Source organism: Brachionichthys hirsutus, chromosome 1, assembly GCF_040956055.1.
Source record: "Brachionichthys hirsutus isolate HB-005 chromosome 1, CSIRO-AGI_Bhir_v1, whole genome shotgun sequence".
Taxonomy (NCBI): Eukaryota; Metazoa; Chordata; class Actinopteri; order Lophiiformes; family Brachionichthyidae; genus Brachionichthys; species Brachionichthys hirsutus.
The window spans coordinates 8,853,184-8,872,286 of record NC_090897.1 but is presented as its reverse complement, the minus strand read 5'-3'; the positions used below and the strand labels follow the sequence as shown (position 1 = coordinate 8,872,286).

Genomic DNA, 19,103 nt, shown 5'->3' with positions numbered 1-19,103 from the left:
CCCGGTCCTCATTCTTACTTCGGAGGCCCGGGAACCTTCTTCCAATTCGGCGTACTCTGAGTTGTAGGTGTACTCTGATTCGTTGCTGCTGTGGGTGGAATCTCTTCTCCTGTGGCCAGGCTTCTGCAGAGGAGAAAGAAAATAAACATTTCCAATGTCATAGTTGCACCTTTACACTTTCCAAACTCTTTCAACATCACTGTAAGTGTTTGTTGCGTCGCTCACCAAAGACGACATCACTTCCTTCAGGTCGTCGTACTTCTCCTCCAGGCGGAGGTGTTCCGTCAGGAGATTTTGATAGCGGGATCGTTCCTCGTTCAGATCCGTCTCCAGCTGCTGGGTTTCCTGAGCGATCGCGCGGACCATTTTCTCTGACGGGACAAAAAACACAGAGGACGCAATTAGAGATGTTACCAATCCCCCAAAAGGCTGAGTGGATGGACCATATGTTAACATATCTGAATGTGTGCGCAAGCTGACATGATTGGACACAGAGTAAAGCTGTATGCCCAACTTTGGCGTAAAAAAGAAAATTCTACCATTTATACTGATCCGTGTTATCACGGATCAGTATAAATAATATGGTGATTTTGCATACCTGTCATCTGCTGACTCTGTTCCTGAATCAACCTGTTCAAGTCGTCCTTCTCTTTCTTCAGCGAGCCGTTCTGATCCTTCAGGTCCGAGACCATCTAAACGCACACAATCCATTTATTTAGCCCACATGCCTTCAAATGAAATGCTGTAAGTTCAAAGACAAAACTAAAAAAAGAAAAACACAGCTAAGTGGCTACCTTTCTAAAACACTGCTGTAGCTGCCGCGCTCACCTGCCTCAGGGCAACGTTGCCCTCTGAGCCCACCATGTGCCCACTTCCCATTGGTTCTCTGTGTCTCCTAAATCAGGGCAAAACTGTTTTCCTCTGATGCCAATGTGCATAGTTACGGTGAAAAAGGTCATTCATGATGTATAGTTCTAGAAAACTAAAGGGGACTACTCAGGGGGGTCGTTTTCTATCAAAGTAACTTCTGATGGTGACACAAACAAATAGTAGATAAGACAGATGAGGTTTTAAATTAACTAGATAAGCCACTTATTCAAAAATAAAGAAATAAATCACACCACAGTGAAAAGTACAAAATCACTGCACTCCACCAAAACCCCCAAGTTAATGTCCAAAACAAAGGTTCAAATGTGCAACCATCATGTGTGGAAATGTTGCAGGAACTTAAATCAAGTGTCCTGAAGGAGAGGCAAAGACGTCGGCGTCTGTAGTACAGGAAACGGCACGGTGCATTTTCACTGTGCACAAGCAAAGGGAGGACCAGGACAACCGCAGGCAAAGGATCAGGTGTCCAGGTCACGACTTACCTTCTCCATTTCAGTCTGGTAGGATTGCGCCCAGTCTTCAATGGTCTTCTTCTCCTGCTGTGTGGTTTTCAGTTGCTTCTTCAGCCGCTCAAGCTCCTCCAGCAGCGTGGACACCTGGTTGGATTTGATCTTGGCCTCCTCCTCCACCCCGTGCAGCCGGCCAAGCTCAGTGCGCATCCGCTCACTTTCTGTCGTATAGGAATTCTCCAGACTGATAAGCCTCTCGTTAACCGCCCGGTTGTCCTTGCTCTGAAGGGAAAAAGATAACAGAGAACGTCATAAACTAATATATGCATGAGTAGGTAAAAACAAACAGTGGGAAAGGGGTAGTTAACCTGCTCATCAATCCTCCTCTGGAGCTGCATGATCTTGTTCTCCATGCCTTTGTTGAGCTTCTTGAAGTGCTCCACTGAGCGAGCCTCGATCTTCAGCTTCTTCAGCTCACGCCTGGCCCTCATCCTGCGGATGCAGCACTGCAGGTAGACGATGGAGACGAGGCAGCGCTTGTACCAGCAACGGGCCAACCATCCACGGACACGCTTCTGAATGATCACCACCTTGTGCTCCCGTAGCAGCTGCAGACGGACACCGAAACAGAAAAGCAGAAACAACGGGAAGTAAGAGCACATGTCGGGACCGATGGACTTCCCCCCCAAGGAAAGATTTCTCAAGCAGAGAGGAAAAGGCAGTAAATGCCCCCCCCGAAGTCTTGTGTTGAAGAAGACGGCTACAAGGACAGAATATTTTGCGGTGTGTTGTGATGCGTGTCGTACCGCCTGGTACTTCTGCCGGGCCATGTAAGCTCTGAGGATTGTCTGCATGGCCAGGGCGGCTGCCTGCTTCTGTCTGTAGCGTTTCCTCTCCACATACATCCTCTGGTGCTTCTGGATGACGGTGGCTGCCCGAGTGCGACGCAGGAACTTGGCGAGACTGATGATAAGAAATATGCACATTTCAAAACACTCAAGACCTTTGATTTATTTGATGACAATTATGAAACATGCTTAAACCAGTCAACTCACCAGCGAGCCTGGTACCCTCGGATGAACCTCTGGATGGTGATAGCAGCGCTGCGCATACGCAGATACTTCTTGCGGGCCAGCCAGCAGCGGATAGTTTTCTGGATGCGAATGCAGGCAGCGCGCAACTTATCTGCCCTCAGCTTCTCCAGGTAGGCGACCTGGCCAGCCCTGAAGAAGATCTTGGTCTTACCAAATTGATATTTATCCTGGTCCTGAAGATGGAAAGGAGCAAAGATCAGGGATACGAACAACGTTTAGGTGGGAGGGAAAAAAGTAAAATAAAGACAGCGTTAAACACGGACATCATGACTGACCTCAACTAGCTTCTCTAGAACGTTCTTGCAGGTTAACTTCTTGTCGGGTAGCACATCTTTCTGCTTCATCAGCACTCTGTAGCGGCTGAAGAACTCCTGGTACGTCCATCTGACCCACACACACGAAAACCATCAGAAGAAGGCCAGGATCTAAACATTTATCTATTTCCCTAGTGATTATAAAATAAAACAACAAACAACAGTTTACTGTACGTAAAAAAAAAATGTAGAGTTAATTGTGTTGAATTTGCGTTTGCCCTCAGCTAAGCAACGTTTAAAATTCACAGTGCAAAAAGTTATCAATCACAAAAGAGACCATGGGAATCAGGTATGCATCAGTACCTGGATGGGAAACCTGCAGCAGAGATCCGGATCGTTTCCAGGACGCCACAGGCTCTGAGCTGCTGCACCGCACGCTTGGGATCAAACCTGCCAAAAAACAAATGGTCACTGCGAATTAGAGTTGAGCAAATAGCCGGTTAGAGGAAGTTAATACCTCCAGAACCCATAAAGCATTAATTATGCAATGAGAATTCACTCATAAACACAACTGAGGCCGTTTTAAACAGAGGAGACTCACGTGAAGGCCATCTTGAAGTCGTTAGGCTTGATGCAGCGTACGTAGTGCGGAGTGGTCGCATTCAAAGTCTCCATCAGCATTTGTAGAGAGTTACGAAACTATGAGAGAGGACCTTTCATTATTTTCACAATCTTCATCTTCATCGTTTCTTTCTGAATTAATGAATGCACTTATTTGGCCAATATTGAATCAATATTGGCTTCTGACCACATGAGAAAACACAACAGAGAAACGTATCAACCTGGCAGCCGACGGTCTTCTTGTGCTCCTTGCTGGTCTTCTCTCGGCTCTTCTCAGGTTTGATGCCGAGCCGGGTTCGGCCCCCGGTGCCGGGAACCTGACCCGTAGGGCTGATGGCTTTCTGCTCATCTCGGAACAGCTCCACCAGCAGGGCAAACTGGGAATAGCAGCCCACAAACAGCAGTCACGAAACAGAACAGCTGATGGCAGCATTACACAAAGCAGGCAGTGCTGATGTACTGAGAAATACATCAAACACCACCGAGCACATCTATCAGTTACATGCTCTAATGATCTAATGATCTCGTTACTATACATGGCGTCCATATGGACTTCTCTCATGCCGACTGCCTCAGTGGAGACACGAGAACAGCTTGCATTCAAATGCTTTCCACAAAACCTAAAATTTTGATTACATCCTTTTTACACTCACATTAAAGTTAACACACGTTTATCAGTAAATTGTAGCTACAAGAGCGGCAATTAAGAAACACAAGACAGCTGAAAATCTAATATTTTCATGTTAGATGAGCGAGTATCAATGGACTGATTAGTGTTGATTAGATCTGTTGCAGCATCATAAAAAAAACAGAGTAAAAATTGAGAAAAGGTTTGTTTCTTTCATATAAAACAATATACAGAGGTCGCATATGATCTGTTTTGCTGTAGTGTTATGGCATAAACATGAACAAGCATAGCCTTTAGTAAAACACATGTTCTACATAACACAGAGGTTATATGAGGAAGCAGGAGTGCAGCTCCAGGTCCTGTTCGCAGCAGCATTATGCAGGACAGCCACCGTCACAAAGGCTTCACTGGCTGCTCTCAGCATCACCATCCTTTCTTTGTCCCTATTCATGTGAACCCTCCACTTTCATCTGCCACAGTGCATTTAGTGCTTCGCATGCAGCAAACAAACAGGAATCTTCAGTGTCTGCAGTGCTGTTAGAGTGAGAAGAAGTCAGTAACAGAAAATAAACAGAAAGGGAAGGACAGAAAGAGCTACAGGCAGACCAGCGTTGGAAGAACGCCTCTGTTTACCTTCTGCTGGCAGCGAAGGGTTGTCATGATGAGGACAAAACCAAACATACATGGACAACATGTGGAGACAACATGACAAAAACAAGACAAAATGACGTGAAAAGTTTAAAGGAAAGGCCGACAGTTCAGGTTCTGATCCAGTTCAGAATCCCTCTTACCCACATCAAACACTGCAATCTGCAATTCAAAACAAGGAGAAAATAAAGGCAGACGCCGACGCTGAAAGCATGGAAAGAATGGGATGATTTGTCTTTCTCTGAACACTTTGAGATGCATTTCCACTGAGTTCCAAGCCTGCATGAAGTATAAAGGACATTTGTGTTTGTACGTTGTATTTTATGACATCCCAGGTTGCAATATGGGTAATTTCCACATGAGCCGTTTCTCGAGTGCACCATATTGATTTGATTTGCAAGCAGATCAGCAAGAAAGTGAGAGTCCTCAGTGTCTCCTGCAGGTCCCAGTGCAGGAACGGAGGTGCATCATAATGCTGGAATATTTAACACGATACTCTTAAAGGAAAAGGTTGCTGTGTAAACTATGTTTTATAGTTTTTGGTCTGCTGACAATCCCCAGAAGAAGAAATGTATATGAATGGCCTAAATTCAACTTATAGCCATGGAAATTAAAATATATAAATGTTCCTAAACAGAAAATGGCCCACTTGATGAAAAAATAGAGTTTTTGATTCGTGCCTTGGACATGAAATATGACGATGGGAATTTGTCAAGATGTTAGGATATGGTGGTGCTGATAGCGTGCCAAGACTTCTTGACAATCCTTTATCTTCAATCAACACCTATGGTGTATTGTGTTTGTCAAAAGAGCATTAAGTAATACAATGAACACACACGTTTGCACAAGCAAACACACTTATGTGATGTTAATTTGCCCTAAACTGACTAATGTAGGCTTATTAGTGTGTGTGAGAGTAGGAGGTTCCAATATTAAGTTAATGATCTATATTAAAACATGTACCGTAAGCAAACAGTACATTTAAATGGAATAACAGATGTATGGGCCGGTGCATAGCTCAAGTCTTTTGGGCTGCATATGAATTAAATTCCACTTTTGACTGACTGCATTCTGGCATTCCTCACCTTGCTGGCCTTCATCACATTGATCTGCTCTTCATTCACCGTGTCCTTGTTCTTCTCCAGGAAACCTTCACACCGATATTCCACCTGCCATAAATGCAAAGCAGTGTCACAAAATAATACCGGTACTCTGATTTTCCAGTTCTTTTATTTTCACTTTGAGTCAGACTTCTTATTTTGGTCCTTTTATTATTTTTTTGCATGAAGATAATGTCAACAACAAGGGCAAATGCACAAACACATGGCAGCGATAATAAAAAAAAAATCATATTTCCCACAGAATCCAATCTATCCCAAATACCGGTAATGTTTTCTATTGAATACATTTTTTTCCTTTAACATATTATTTAAAAACCCAAGTACAATAACAAAAAAAGAAATTATTAGACATGAAGTCGCCCATACCCACCTTGTCAGCAAAATGCTGGATGATGAAGGCGCGGTTGGACATGCGTGGCTTCTCAAAGAGAGAGCAGGTCTTCAGGTGAGTGTTGTAGAGTTTCTGAGCCCACGAATCATCCGAGCCTTTTGGCATCTGGTGGAGGAATAGACGAATAGAGACACGCGTGTATCCATCTGCTTGTAAAAGCAACAAAACCTAAAGTTCTCTCACGATATTACTACGTTATTGTGTTGCACTGATTCCCATCACCGATCAGCATATGAGGAGACCTGTTTGCAAACATCTCTTCGACAAATAGGCCAAAAGCATTCCGCATTCAGTCTCCCCTTTTTTTTTTACAAGTTGGAAACAATGCTCACTACATCTGAAGTGACTTACATCAAGTAATTTACTACAACACAACACAGGTATGGGTAATATAGATTATAAAAAATATTTTCAAAGTATTCAATGATGCAGAAAAAAGGTACCCTGCACTCCTCGTCCAACAGGTCCAGGACTCCCATCTTCGCCTCTATGAGGTTGATGCAGGGCTGATTGTCATAGAAGTCGATCAGAGTCCAGGGGATCTGCTCCTTCATGTACTCCTCTTGTTCCAGCTTGAATACATGCTGCACACACACACACACACAAAGACACACAGGTGGGGGGGTGTTAAGTTGTATACAGTCAGTCACATCTGTAACCGGTGTGGCATTCCATTAGATAACGCGCATGCTGCTCACCATGTTGAACTGCTGCTGGAGTTTCTCATTAGCATAGTTGATGCAGAACTGCTCGAAGCTGTTGGTGTCAAATGTCTCAAACCTGGGGAGAAAGAACAGAAGAGAACAGCTGGATGACACGGACGACAAGGCTAGCACGCTCAGTTCGATCAACACGGACCTGTGTGCGAGACAGGATATTGGTGAGATGCAACATCACCGCTGCATTTCATAATGGTATAGCAATAAATCCGGCGACTGCACAGACATACCCGTAGATATCAAGGACCCCAATGAAGGAATGCTGTTTTATATTTGTGATCAAGGCTTTGTTCACATGCGCCACAATCCAGTTGAAGAGCTTGGCGTAGATATGTTTGGACAGGGCGTCACGGGCGTTGGTGGCCTGCAGGCGGGGGAGGGTCTTGATGTACGTCTCTGTAGCCGTCTTCAGCTTCCTGTGGCACAGCCACTGTCTCATGTCCTGGTAGGTCACGCCTACCAACTCGCAGAATGCCGCCAGGTGGTGATTGTTGGGCTGCAGAAAGAGATTTCGATCATGACCTGAAGTCACCCAACAAGGTGTCGGCTGAGTAAACATGGATTCCAGCATTGCTAATCAATCACAACACTAAAAAGGCTTCTGTTATCTGAAACTGCAATTGCATAATGAATCAATAGAGAGAGATCCTCAAGTCAATCAGGATTTCATTACAAATTACAGATGCCCCCGATGCTAGAAAAAATAATGTCATGTGTGAAATGTCATTGAATGCTGTCCAGTGACTTTTGAGGAGACGTGGGTAGACGGTTCCCCATATGGACATACAGGGGGTAACCTTTGGCAGGGTCTTAAAATACCCCATTCTTTCTTCTTGTACTGTTATAGACAGATGGAGCATGAACCAGCTTATATATAGCACAAATAAAATGATATCTATGCATTGAAGTTTGGCTGGGCTGGTTGAGCCTGCGGCCCACAAATCGAGGACGCAGTCCTATGGCAGCAGGTAGATTCTCACCTGTACCCACTTGCTGCATGCTTTCCCCTAGTCTCTACACCCTACTATAAATTATAAACAAATAAAAAAAAAAATCTGAAATATGGTGAAAAAATATTGGTCCACTCAGAATCCTGGTAGCGTGTCCTGTTCACATCTCCAATGCTTCCCATGCCCAAGGGCTTAGCTCAATTACTTTTGACCATATAAAGATTTAAACTGCTCAGTTTTGAATTGTTATTCAAACTGTACATTGAAGAGGCATTAGCACAGTAGTTAAAGCAGTTTAAGCCATTTCCCCCCAAGAGAACAGCACAGAGTAAAAGAAAAAAAGATGAGGAATTACATCCAGGAGTACACACACAAACCAAAACGCAACTGGGTGAAAAAAGTGGAATTGTAAAGATATAACGTTGTGAATATTATCTCCTACAGAACAAATATTCTCCTTACGGGAATGACGCTGCTGTCTGCATCTCTGTCCTTTATCTCCACATTTCCCAAATGAAGAATAGCAGCCAAAACCCGGAACAACCCCATCTGATAGGACTCATTAATACCTGGCAAGGGGAAAACACAGACAATCTACTTATTGGTAAGTTGTGACTACCAGCGTAGCAGCATCATTAATATTTAGTTGTACCCGTAAATAATGATAATATTCTTCCAGCCACAATATGAGTAAACGTGCGTTTACTTAAAGGTGAAGATGTGCATGTTACCGAGCAGTGTGAAGGCACTGCGGGTGTTGGAAAGCTCCTTGCTGTCGTCGATACCATCAATAACGGGGCTGCTGCCCTGCATAGTGTACAGGAAGTTGTTCGCGTTGCCTGAGTGGAGAAACAAAGACACTTTAAATACCGTAATGATCATTTTAAATTGTGTCACTTGGGTACAGCTGCTGTCACGTCTTCTATCTGCAGAGCCGCAGTGGAAGAACATGCTTCTGATGCCCCCCAACAAAAAACATTACTTCACATTTAGTTGGGCCAAAAGGAAAAAAACTTTATTCAGATTGACCAAAAGGAACTGAAAAAAAAATCACAGACACAGCTGCAGTCTGGTAATCTTGTGAGTAACCATAGCAACAATGCCAGTATGTGATGATAAAGCTGACCTAGCAAGTAAAGCCCATGTGCACCACGGTGGTTGTCAGTCAGAGGCAGATGTCAGTGGTTGAGGTTAGGGTGGTTGTAATAAAGAGAATAAAGGCCAGAGAACAGCAGAGCGATTTTCCCACATTGAGTTAATTAATTGTTTATTACATAAGTGAGGGTGGATATCTTTAACAAAACCTGACCCACTCGAATGATAGGAATTCCACAACAGCCTACTTAAACTCTCCGATCTACCGACACACAGATACCATCTCTTTATTTTGCGTGTGGCTCAGGTTTGTTGGATAAGAATAATGCTCAACCGTCCCAGAATCAGTGTCTTAACCGTTTTAAGGCTCTGAGATGATGCGACAACCGCACCATTTACTGAGGCAGGAAGCCTGCATGAGAGGAAAAGAGCAGCTGAGCGTGTGTGTTTGGAAGCCAATTGAGTGCCTGACAGTGTCAGCAGTGTGTGTGTGTGTGTGTGTGCGTGATGACTAGGATGAGCAGGTGCAGCTCCACAGTGGGAGTGCTCTGTATGAGAGCCTGTTCAGCCACAGTCAATGATTTTAGCATATCTAATCTGATATCTGGCAGCGCTCTTTAGGAACCATCTGAGATATGGAGGAGAGAAATATTCATAATATATGAATTTATTTGTGGGCTCAGATGAGGAGCAGTTATAGTTAGGACAGTTCTTAATCTAATCTAATCTATCAGAGCAATCTAATCTCTGGTCACTGCTGATTTGTTACACATGAATTATTCGCAAAGTCTATATTCGTACGACATTAAAATTGGCAGTCAACTGGTTTAAACTATGAGTGCGCACGCATGATAACACTTACTCAGCTTCAGATTCTTGAACTCAGGCAGATGGGATGAAGCACAGAGCTGATAGAAGATATGATAATTCCTCTCATCATCAGCCTGGAAGAAAGCATAAAAATGATATTGTGCAAACTTTCACCCGAGGCACGCTCAGCTGACCTAACTGAGCACGTGCAGACCAGCCTCACCCTGTAATGCCCCCTTTTGTCAGGTCACAAGACTCACCAATGCTGTGTATTTATACAGTTCAGCAGCTCACTTTGAAGCACCACTGGCACGGCATTTAATCCTTTCTCAAAGTCATGTCAACAGATATCTTTGAGGCAGTCGTGCTTTTTTTTACTGGCACAATGTCCATTTACTGCATCCAGACATTGGTGTCCGTGCACTGAGAAACATCTGGAGTTACTGATCAATATCTGGTGAAAACAAAGAACTCAAATTCCAAAAAGATGTGGCTCAAAGCTGGGAACAAAACTCTTACCCACGTCCTACATTTGTGATCCTGCACCTGAAGATGGATTTTAACAAAACTTCTGCTTATAAGTAGGTGGCGCTAGAGCCAAGCAGGGAAGTGATCACGTTTCTACACAAATATCCTCATTCCTCTACAGCTCTGTCTGTGACTGCAGAGTGTGTGTGTGTGTGCACGCTTGTGTAAAACATTCCTCTCTTTATCGAGACACTGCCCTACTGGTTCCACCAGTGAACAAATACACCCGCTAGATATACAATACAGTTATACAAGAGAAAAGCAGGCAAATGTCACCTAAACAGAGTGTGCAAACATGGATTTATATTATTATTCCAAAAATAAGTTCAAGTTTCTGTTCTGAAATGTGCACCGATTTGGCTTCTCTGAGACTTGGTGTCGGTGTGAAGAGAAAGGAATCGGATAAGGAAGATAAAGAAAAGATGATTGTTTAGGGAGGAATGTCTTTGATGCCTGAGAGAAAGAGAGGAGGAAAGGAATGCCCTGGTGTAAGCCAGCGTGACAGATGGATTGTGGGTAAGGGGTCTTTGTTTCCTCTTCCTTGTCTTTGCACACAAGGAAATTACTGCTGCATTCTTCTTCTGCTCAAACGGACACCAGGGCCGGACAGACCGTTGGTACTGGTGGTGTATTTTATGACTCCTACTGAACAGAGTGTGCTTGTGTGGCCGACTCTTCTTACCTGTATCAGCTACTGATGGTGATAACAAGAGTCACGTCTTAAAAAACACTAAAGATAGTCCTCTTTTCAAAAATAACGAGTAGTTTTCCCTTCAAAATAGATCATATTAATAATAGAAAGCTGCCAATAAACAGCCGGTATTATAAAAACGTATGTTAGCGATGCCAAAGAATGGAGAAAAGCATCTCCATGATCAGGGACATTAAATAACTACAAGACCTTGTGTGTGCGTGTGTTCATATGAAACGAAAGTGATTTTGTGCCTTCACCTGAAACACCACTCGTGATTTCTCCAGCAGATATGTTCTCATGTTGGCACCGATGATATGGTAGCGGTTGTTGAAGCCGATCTCAATGTATTTCCCAAAGCGGCTGCTATTGTCATTACGAGTGGTCTTCGCGTTTCCAATGGCCTGGGAGACGGGAGATGAAAAAGAAAAGGCAGCAACACACGGAGATGAAGGTCTTTGACCAAACGGAGCAAAGCTGTTGTCGCTTATCTGTACTCTGTTCTGCTCCACGGACACGACTCAGATTTGGCCAATGAGCTACCGTTCATTGGCCAATAGCTTTAGCCTTAGTTCAACACACATAACTGATCAATGACCCTGAAGAACTGCCTACAGGTGGGTGTGTGGCTGCAAGCAAACACACACAAGCCCAGATAGACCGCGAGCTGGCATGAACAGAGTTAAATCATGTGCAGGCGGCCAGAGTCCTCGGTGAGTCGAGACCAAACACACAGTTTGTTCATTGCAAGGAGACAAGGAGGCGTTCAGCAGAGCAGGTAGTCCAGTCTCTGCCTGCATCACTCTCTCACACACTAGTTTGGTAATACGGAAAAGGCTGATGCAACTCTGTATCCAGGCTGAAATGACACCACTGAAAGGAAAGAAAGGTTTCCATTCATTCTGCAAGCTCTTCTGGGATTGGCTTGAGGTAAAAACAGCGGTTGGGAGGGCAAGAGTGGAAGAAGGTGGAGGAGGGGAGGAAGCGGTGGCATATGGGCGTAGGAGAGTCCTCCAACTCCCCCTGTGCATGCGACTGTGAAGGAAGTAATGCAGAATGCACACAGATTTAGCGATAAAGCCCGCGTCATCGCAGCAGAGATCAGATTCAGAACAGAAAGACCACGTGGAGAAACTGAAGGGCGGGGCAAAATCAAAACTCACCGGTGAAGCGAGAGTGAAGCCTGAAATTCAGCCAAACCCCAAATAAACATACCGTAGATTTACTGGGCCGGACTCTGGAACAGAGCCTTTCCATTTATACCCACAACCTTTCAAATACACCGCTTGTCGACCTGTTGCATCAGGGCATGAATGAATGAATGAGAATGCACGTCTACTAATTTATGAGCACGCAAGTACATTTACCAGTGAATATTTTGAAGAAGTGTTCTTTGTAACTCTGACAAGGCAAACGCTGAAGGAAACTGCTAATTAGAACAAAGACTTTAGTCCTCACCTCCATGATGGGGTTAGAAGCCAAGACTTTCTCCTCTATGTTGGCCTCGCTGGCAGTGCCGCTGACTGTAGCAAAGAATCGCATGGCGTATTTGGCTGACACCGTCTTTCCTGCGCCGGACTCCCCGCTCACAATGATGGACTGGTTTCTCTCATCCCTTAGCAGGTCCAAAACAAACAGAAAAATATTTCATTCAGATAACAGAACCATGATGGAGAAGCATCTGTTCTCCTAGTAGAGTGTTTTCACTCAATGGTGATAAAGATGCGACTGGTGAAGGTTGAATATGATGCTTTCATCACACATTCAGGAAGAGAACACGCCTTTAAAGTGTAAATTCAAATGTCTCACCATTCCTGTTAGCCGTCCGCTTTGTTATCTCTACAACGGAGTTTTAACAAAAACCTGTTGAGCTGTTTGCGGATTTACAAACACGTTACATGTTCCAGAAGAGGCTACAGACATCTATTGGTTTGCGTGTGTGTGTGTGTGTGTGTGTGATTAAAAAGGCACGCAGGAGAGTGACAGTGAGACCACCATGAGCCTATTTCTGGCTGAGCTTTGACCTACAAACCCTGAAGGAGGCGGGCGGAGCGGCACGGAGACTGGACCCACGGCTACTCAGGTAACACAGCCACACAAACCTGGCCATCTGTTTGTAAGCCTCCTCCGCCACGGCGAAGATATGGGGGTCCATATCTCCCATGTTCTGGCCGCTGTAGGCATTGATGATGTCTGCGCCATAGATGGGCAGCGTCTCATACGGGTTGATGGCCACCAGGACGATTCCTGTGACACAGAGGTGAAGCAGGTAAAACACAGATGTTTCACGTTCCGTGTTAAACATCTGAGAACCAGCAGAAATATTACACTTACAAGGAATATAGTGTTATTCCGGTGCATAACAATGACGTGCAAGTCAACATGAATATAACAGAACCATTTACAATAACAAAATATATACAAATAAGTCATACGTTGAACTGAAGCAGCTCATTTAAGAGATTTTACAGATCAAATATTCTCTTGGTGAAAAGGAATGTTACTAAATCTCTTCCAGTGATGCTCCATCACTAGTTTCTTCTTTTCATGAACCATTCATCCTCAGTTCGGAGGATTCTACACTAAATCACTGATAACACGCAGTCGGGTCGTTACAGCGCCACCTACCGCAGTAAGTGTAGATGAGCTTGGAATCGGCAAAGCGGACTTTGAGGTTGTGCAGCACGGCCGGCTCGTGGAGGTAGCTGAGAGCTGTGAGATCATTCTCACCCACCAGGATGTCAGGGTTTCGCAGGTAAGGCAGGTCATTCGTGGCGGAGTCCAGTGTGTGCTGGATGCTCTGGAGATGAAGCAGGAGAGGTGCAGCAGAGAAATGGCACAATGTTTGTTTGTTTGTTTTGATCAGCGGCTTCGTAGGTTTTATTAAGAATGCCAGTAAACTTCTGTACAAAATGATACAATACAATACAAAATGATTTTTAATGTTTTCTCAGAAACATCATGAGACAGGAAATGAATTTAGCATGGCAAAATACTATTTTCATTGGCTCTGGAGCAAAACTACGTATTTATGGTTTTAAGTCTTTGAGCTTTCATTATTACATGTCATTTCTTACACCCTTAAAAATAAAATGTCTCTCTCTTCTCTTTGCGACTTCATCAAGCAAGTCATGTGATTGGTTCACAATGGTCTGTTTTGTTAGCAGGATTGTGCAATAACTTGAATTTCACGACATTCTCATCCTAAGGGTGATGATTTTGGCGATGATCCAGATCAGGATCTGGAAATGTTTTAAAGACTCTTCGATATGAAATAGGGCAGCTTTCATCATTTTGGCTCAGAATTTAAGAACTATGCGAAACACATCCATCAGTAATCAAAGATAAGCCTCCTCCACAAACCGTTCCAAAAGTTAAGGCCTCAGCCAAGGTTTCCTCGGTGACTGTGATACAGGAAGTCCTTGAGTAAACAAGTCTGAAGGACATTATTAGATTTTATTACTTATTATTAGATTTATGTAAAATTAATTTTAACATGACTGCATAATAATAATAATAACATTTCATTTTCAGGCAGCATGCACTTGTTACTTTGGTATCATTTCTTCCTGTTCTATTTCAGGGCTTGAATTATGTTGAAAATAATGGCCTGTAAAGCACATGAAGGTTCAAAAATATCCTTCATCACCAAATAAAAATACTGTAATCAAAAGTCACTGATCTTCATCAAGCCTGGACTGCCAGTTTGCTCGGCTCGTGGTCAACCAAACACATCAGAAGAACTAGCATGATTATGCTGGTTACATTAACACAGGATCACATAAAGAGGAAATCACCCAAGGCAATATGGCAAACGATTGGCCAGATGCATGCATTCATTTAAAGGAATAGTGATTGCAAGGAGCTGCTGGCTGTTTGCATTCTAAGACGTTACTGCCATGCATCTCAACCAATAGCGATGAACCAGGCCCAGATCGTTGAAGACTCTGAGTCATCGAGAAAGAGTGCAGGCAATAAAAACAGCCGAGGGGAGACAAACTGTGACTACTTCCTTCCCACATCACCGCCTTTTTGTTCTCACCTTTCCATCCTCCAACATGAGCTGCAAAGAGGAGTCGCCATTTTTGTAGTCCTTGGTCAGCTCAGCAGACCTCCATACATCCTCTGCATCAGGGATCCACACCCGTGCACACTGAGGGACAAAGGGACGGGTGGGAAAATACAAGTATGGATTCAGACTAACGAGGAGTTGGACACATTTTACATCAGCAGTCAAAACATCATACTTAAGATTCAAATGATGCTTAAACCTGGGCTCAGTATATATACCGACTGTTAGGATAACTATAAAATTATATATTGTGACTTTTATAATTCTGAAATTTCATGTCCACAAAAGATTAACCAAATGTCTTAAACCTGAAATAGACAAGTTTCAGGAATCTCTACTAATCGCTAATTCTACTAATTCTGCTTGTCGTTTGGGACCTCAGCAAACACTGGGCTCTTGTGTTTTCTCTTCCACACTCATGAGCACATGGTTTATGATGGCCAGCCGAAGTTGTGCGACCCAACTGCTGAAAAAGGAACTGTGGCTGATGACTGGGGAATGCAGCTGTGGCCATAACTGCAAATTCACACACATATGAACCAAAGCTCCTTCACTATAGATCTGTTACAGACTTGTGACCAGAAGCGATCGGCTGATCACCAACATGTGGTGAAAACGGTGGTGAACACTGGCAGGCAGTCACTCTAGAAGGACGGACGGGGCTTGCAGCGTGATCGTGTTGCCATAGTTGAGATGAGTTAATATTTATTTTATGAGTGCTTGTTTTTGCAGTAAAAAAAAGTTTGGACATTTTTACTTTGAAAATGAGAAGATTGGACGTAATACTCTTCTTTTTTTTTCTGAAAGCTTTTTTCAAGGCTTCAGAAACACACGTGCACTTATTCCGATACAAATCAGGATTTTCATTTCTACGTGATCTCGTTCAAGCATATAAGCAAATACTCGGCCATTAATGCAGCGTCTGAAAGACGAGTTCTTGATGAAGACGCAGGCGGGTGAAGCGCATCGCACTGATAATCCCTCTGACAATGATTTCATGGCTTCTGTTGGGGATGACTTCTCCTGCCAGAGTAAAAGAGGCCAGTGGATAAGGGCTCAGTGGGAGAGACGCCGGTTTCTGATGTCTGGAAACTGAATTAAAGAAATATTATTTAAAGGTATAAATGAACAATGCTCATTGCTTTCAAGTCAAGAAACACATTTTAGGCTTTGTGGCCTGCAACTGTTTGCAGCTTCCATCGCATTCAATATTTTCCTGTGGTATAAACAGCTTCAGAGGAAAAGGCACGCGCACCAACGTTTACTAATCCATTCATTTCGAGCGAGCTGTTTGAAGTACATGCCATTCAACTAAAGACTCAATAATTAGTTTATAGGAGTTTCAATCTATGAAAATGTCAGCTTAAAATTTAGCTGACGAATGTCAAGAATGAATTCTGCCTGTTCCTGATGGAACAAGTAGTTTTAAAGGTTTAAATGTGTGTGTGTGTGTGTGTGTGGGGGGGGGGGGGGGGGTCGTTTTATAACTTTACGCAGACATGGCTGCTTTGCCTGCCTGTCTTCATGGCTCATCCCATTCAACCCACCATTTTGCTTGTCGTTTGAGAGAGAGAGAGAGAGGGGGGGGGGGGGGGGGGGTACAGGGGATTAAAATAGCAACATCAAGTTTTGAGCAGCATCACACCTCAGAGAATTTGCTGCACTACTTGGCACACATCCTGATTCTCATTATAAAAACACACACCTACACACACAGACACACACACCTGTTTCTCACATTACAAATCAGTGCGTGTGTCTAACATGATGTGACTGATGTAATGCTTTCTTTTACCTCACAGAGGTGTGTGTTTATTTGAGCGCTGGAAAAATGACAGACTGCAAAAAATCACTGCTGCAGAAGCTGATATTTATAGACCAGCAAATTCCCCTGGGTTCAGAAAACAGGAGAGCGATGAAGGAGGATTCAAACACACACACATTTGAGTTTAAAGGACATAATCCTCTATAATTTGTTTTCACTCAAGTTCCCTTAAAAGTACGTTAAGTTTTGTGAGATACACCAAAAACTAAAGAACTCAGGAACGGGTCCAATTCTTCTTCACACTACTCTACATCAACAACACAGGGAGAAGGCCGAGCGCTGTGGATGAGCTACAGCTCTGCCACTCATCCATCGCCAAAAAAATATAGCAGCTACATGCATCAGGTTTCCCACTGATAGCAAGTTCATTCTGCATACCTTTAAACAGGGAGCTACAACTTTAAAGCTGTCCAGTGTAGCTGCTGTGGCCAACCATTAGGTCCTGATCCAAATGCAATGCCGCCGCAACATGAGAGGAAGACTGAGCTTTGGAGTCTGGGGAGATCAGGACACTGGGAAGGTGTCTGTATTGTCTAAAGGTGTGCTGGGGGTGTGGGGGCGGAGCATCCTTTTAAACGTGTTTACAAATATGCAAGCCAACAACAGATTAGAGAGACTCCACCCTGAGCTCTCGCTGGAGACGCCGTTTCCTCCAGTGTTTCCGCCTTTGAGTTAAATGCCGACATTTAACTCAAAGTTTATCAGAGAACTTTGTTCTAATTTCCATCCACCGATTTAAAATCTACAAAATAGAATATATCACACAGTATAACCTGTTGGACAATGGGCCAAAAGGGATCAGGATTCTGACTCTTGACTGCAGACGGATTTAGGCCCAACAAATCCCCTTTAATTCAGTCAGGTCTTATCCAGAATCGAACTGACAGCGCTGAAGGACAATACCCTCTCCAAAAACGCCTGATGCATCCTCAACTTTATTTGGATCCACATCAAAAGGCACAAACTAGGAGATCCTCGTTTCATGGAGAGCCCGTTTGTAGTTTTTCTGTCGATAATTCTGTCGATAAACCCACCATCCGACGAAAACCTCCCGGGCAGAGGTAAAAAAAAAGAAAGAAACTAAAATGAGGTCAAACTTATTATCATAGTCTTTCAACTTTTTTGGAGGAATTAAAATCAAGAAGGGGGCAGTAAAGTGAAACGCAGCAGATGAAAACTTAAAAAAAATGGAAAAACATTTTGCATCACAATCCAGCAGAAGGAAAGAACAAGACGGCTGCAGTGGTGCGCAGAAACGGTTTGGCTTTCTTATTCCCAGCACAGCCGTCATTGGAGTCCCAGGCTGAGGAGGCCTCATCACATGACATCACATGAGAATGGGCTGTTTTTCTGCTCAGCGTGACGCCGAGGCATCGACAGAAACGCTGCCACAGCCAGAGAACCGATGCCCGCTGATCAATTACAGATCAGAGTCGTTTCCTCCGGCGGCCTGAGCCTGATCTCCTCAGCGGATCGGAGTAGAGGAGTTCACGTCTCTTCATTATGTCAGGATAAGACTCGCAACGGGCCAGAGAACATTTACAAATCAAGACAAGCATACGTTAGCAACAAAACTAAAGGAAAACAAGATAACAGAAACATTCTCTTCCCCTTTCTGCTCCATACGGTACAACCTGCTAAAGCTAACCGTTAAGCCATGGATGCTAGCATGGATCCATCTTTCCAACAATGCGGTGACATCGACGTATATGTGTCTTATACATAGCCTGGGACAAAGTGATTCAGAGAGATTTCTGAAACAAGGTGTTTCCTTTAATTAAACAACAACAGCAACAGAGACCCATCTCTGACTTGCTGATTTGGGTCACACAGCTACAGAGGCAGGGCGTGCCGGGACCGAGAACGCATCGGCATCGGTGACGCAACGCCATCAATACAACAACCAAGACTTTTCTCAGGCTGCTCGTCCTCCTGATCAATGAATGGAGGGAGGGGCAGGCTGGATTCAGCAGAAAACAACAACAACAACTTACTTGGATAAACTCCTGGTTCATCTCGTCTCTTTATCGAGCCATGCAGCTCACGGTTTCCTGGATGCAGCTCTAGAGCAGACGCTGACCGAGCTCCGAGCTCCAGAAGAGGCTGGTGAATGAACCCTTCCCATTGTGCCCGCAGACAGAAGCAGCGCTAACCTACAATTCCCAAGGCTCCGTGCCCTGTGACTGATGACTGGCCGCTGCTGTTGTCTGTCAAGCATCCGGGCTTCCTTCCTTAAATCACGTGAGTTTTGAGGCAGAGAGTCGCTCAGATCAGGAAAACATGACTTTCCCACAAACCGCTGAAATGGTCCCGAGAACA

The 19,103-nt window shown here is 44.0% G+C and overlaps 1 protein-coding gene across 1 annotated transcript in view; it reads right to left on the bottom strand.

Moving 5' to 3' along the window:
- Nucleotides 1–19,103, bottom strand: part of myo5aa (myosin VAa) — a 32,978-nt gene that overhangs the window by 9,810 nt on the left and 4,065 nt on the right. The window contains exons 2-25 of the mRNA XM_068741897.1: nt 14,930–15,040; nt 13,516–13,687; nt 12,990–13,134; nt 12,346–12,502; nt 11,148–11,291; nt 9,721–9,802; nt 8,495–8,602; nt 8,226–8,332; nt 7,044–7,309; nt 6,793–6,874; nt 6,538–6,678; nt 6,074–6,199; nt 5,668–5,751; nt 3,528–3,683; nt 3,287–3,384; nt 3,049–3,135; nt 2,707–2,815; nt 2,393–2,604; nt 2,144–2,300; nt 1,706–1,945; nt 1,371–1,619; nt 599–692; nt 217–371; nt 19–123 (exon numbers count right to left, since the gene is read on the bottom strand). Coding sequence (XP_068597998.1) covers nt 19–123; nt 217–371; nt 599–692; nt 1,371–1,619; nt 1,706–1,945; nt 2,144–2,300; nt 2,393–2,604; nt 2,707–2,815; nt 3,049–3,135; nt 3,287–3,384; nt 3,528–3,683; nt 5,668–5,751; nt 6,074–6,199; nt 6,538–6,678; nt 6,793–6,874; nt 7,044–7,309; nt 8,226–8,332; nt 8,495–8,602; nt 9,721–9,802; nt 11,148–11,291; nt 12,346–12,502; nt 12,990–13,134; nt 13,516–13,687; nt 14,930–15,040 — 3,387 coding nt within the window. The remainder of the gene's footprint in view (nt 1–18; nt 124–216; nt 372–598; nt 693–1,370; nt 1,620–1,705; nt 1,946–2,143; nt 2,301–2,392; nt 2,605–2,706; nt 2,816–3,048; nt 3,136–3,286; nt 3,385–3,527; nt 3,684–5,667; nt 5,752–6,073; nt 6,200–6,537; nt 6,679–6,792; nt 6,875–7,043; nt 7,310–8,225; nt 8,333–8,494; nt 8,603–9,720; nt 9,803–11,147; nt 11,292–12,345; nt 12,503–12,989; nt 13,135–13,515; nt 13,688–14,929; nt 15,041–19,103) is intronic.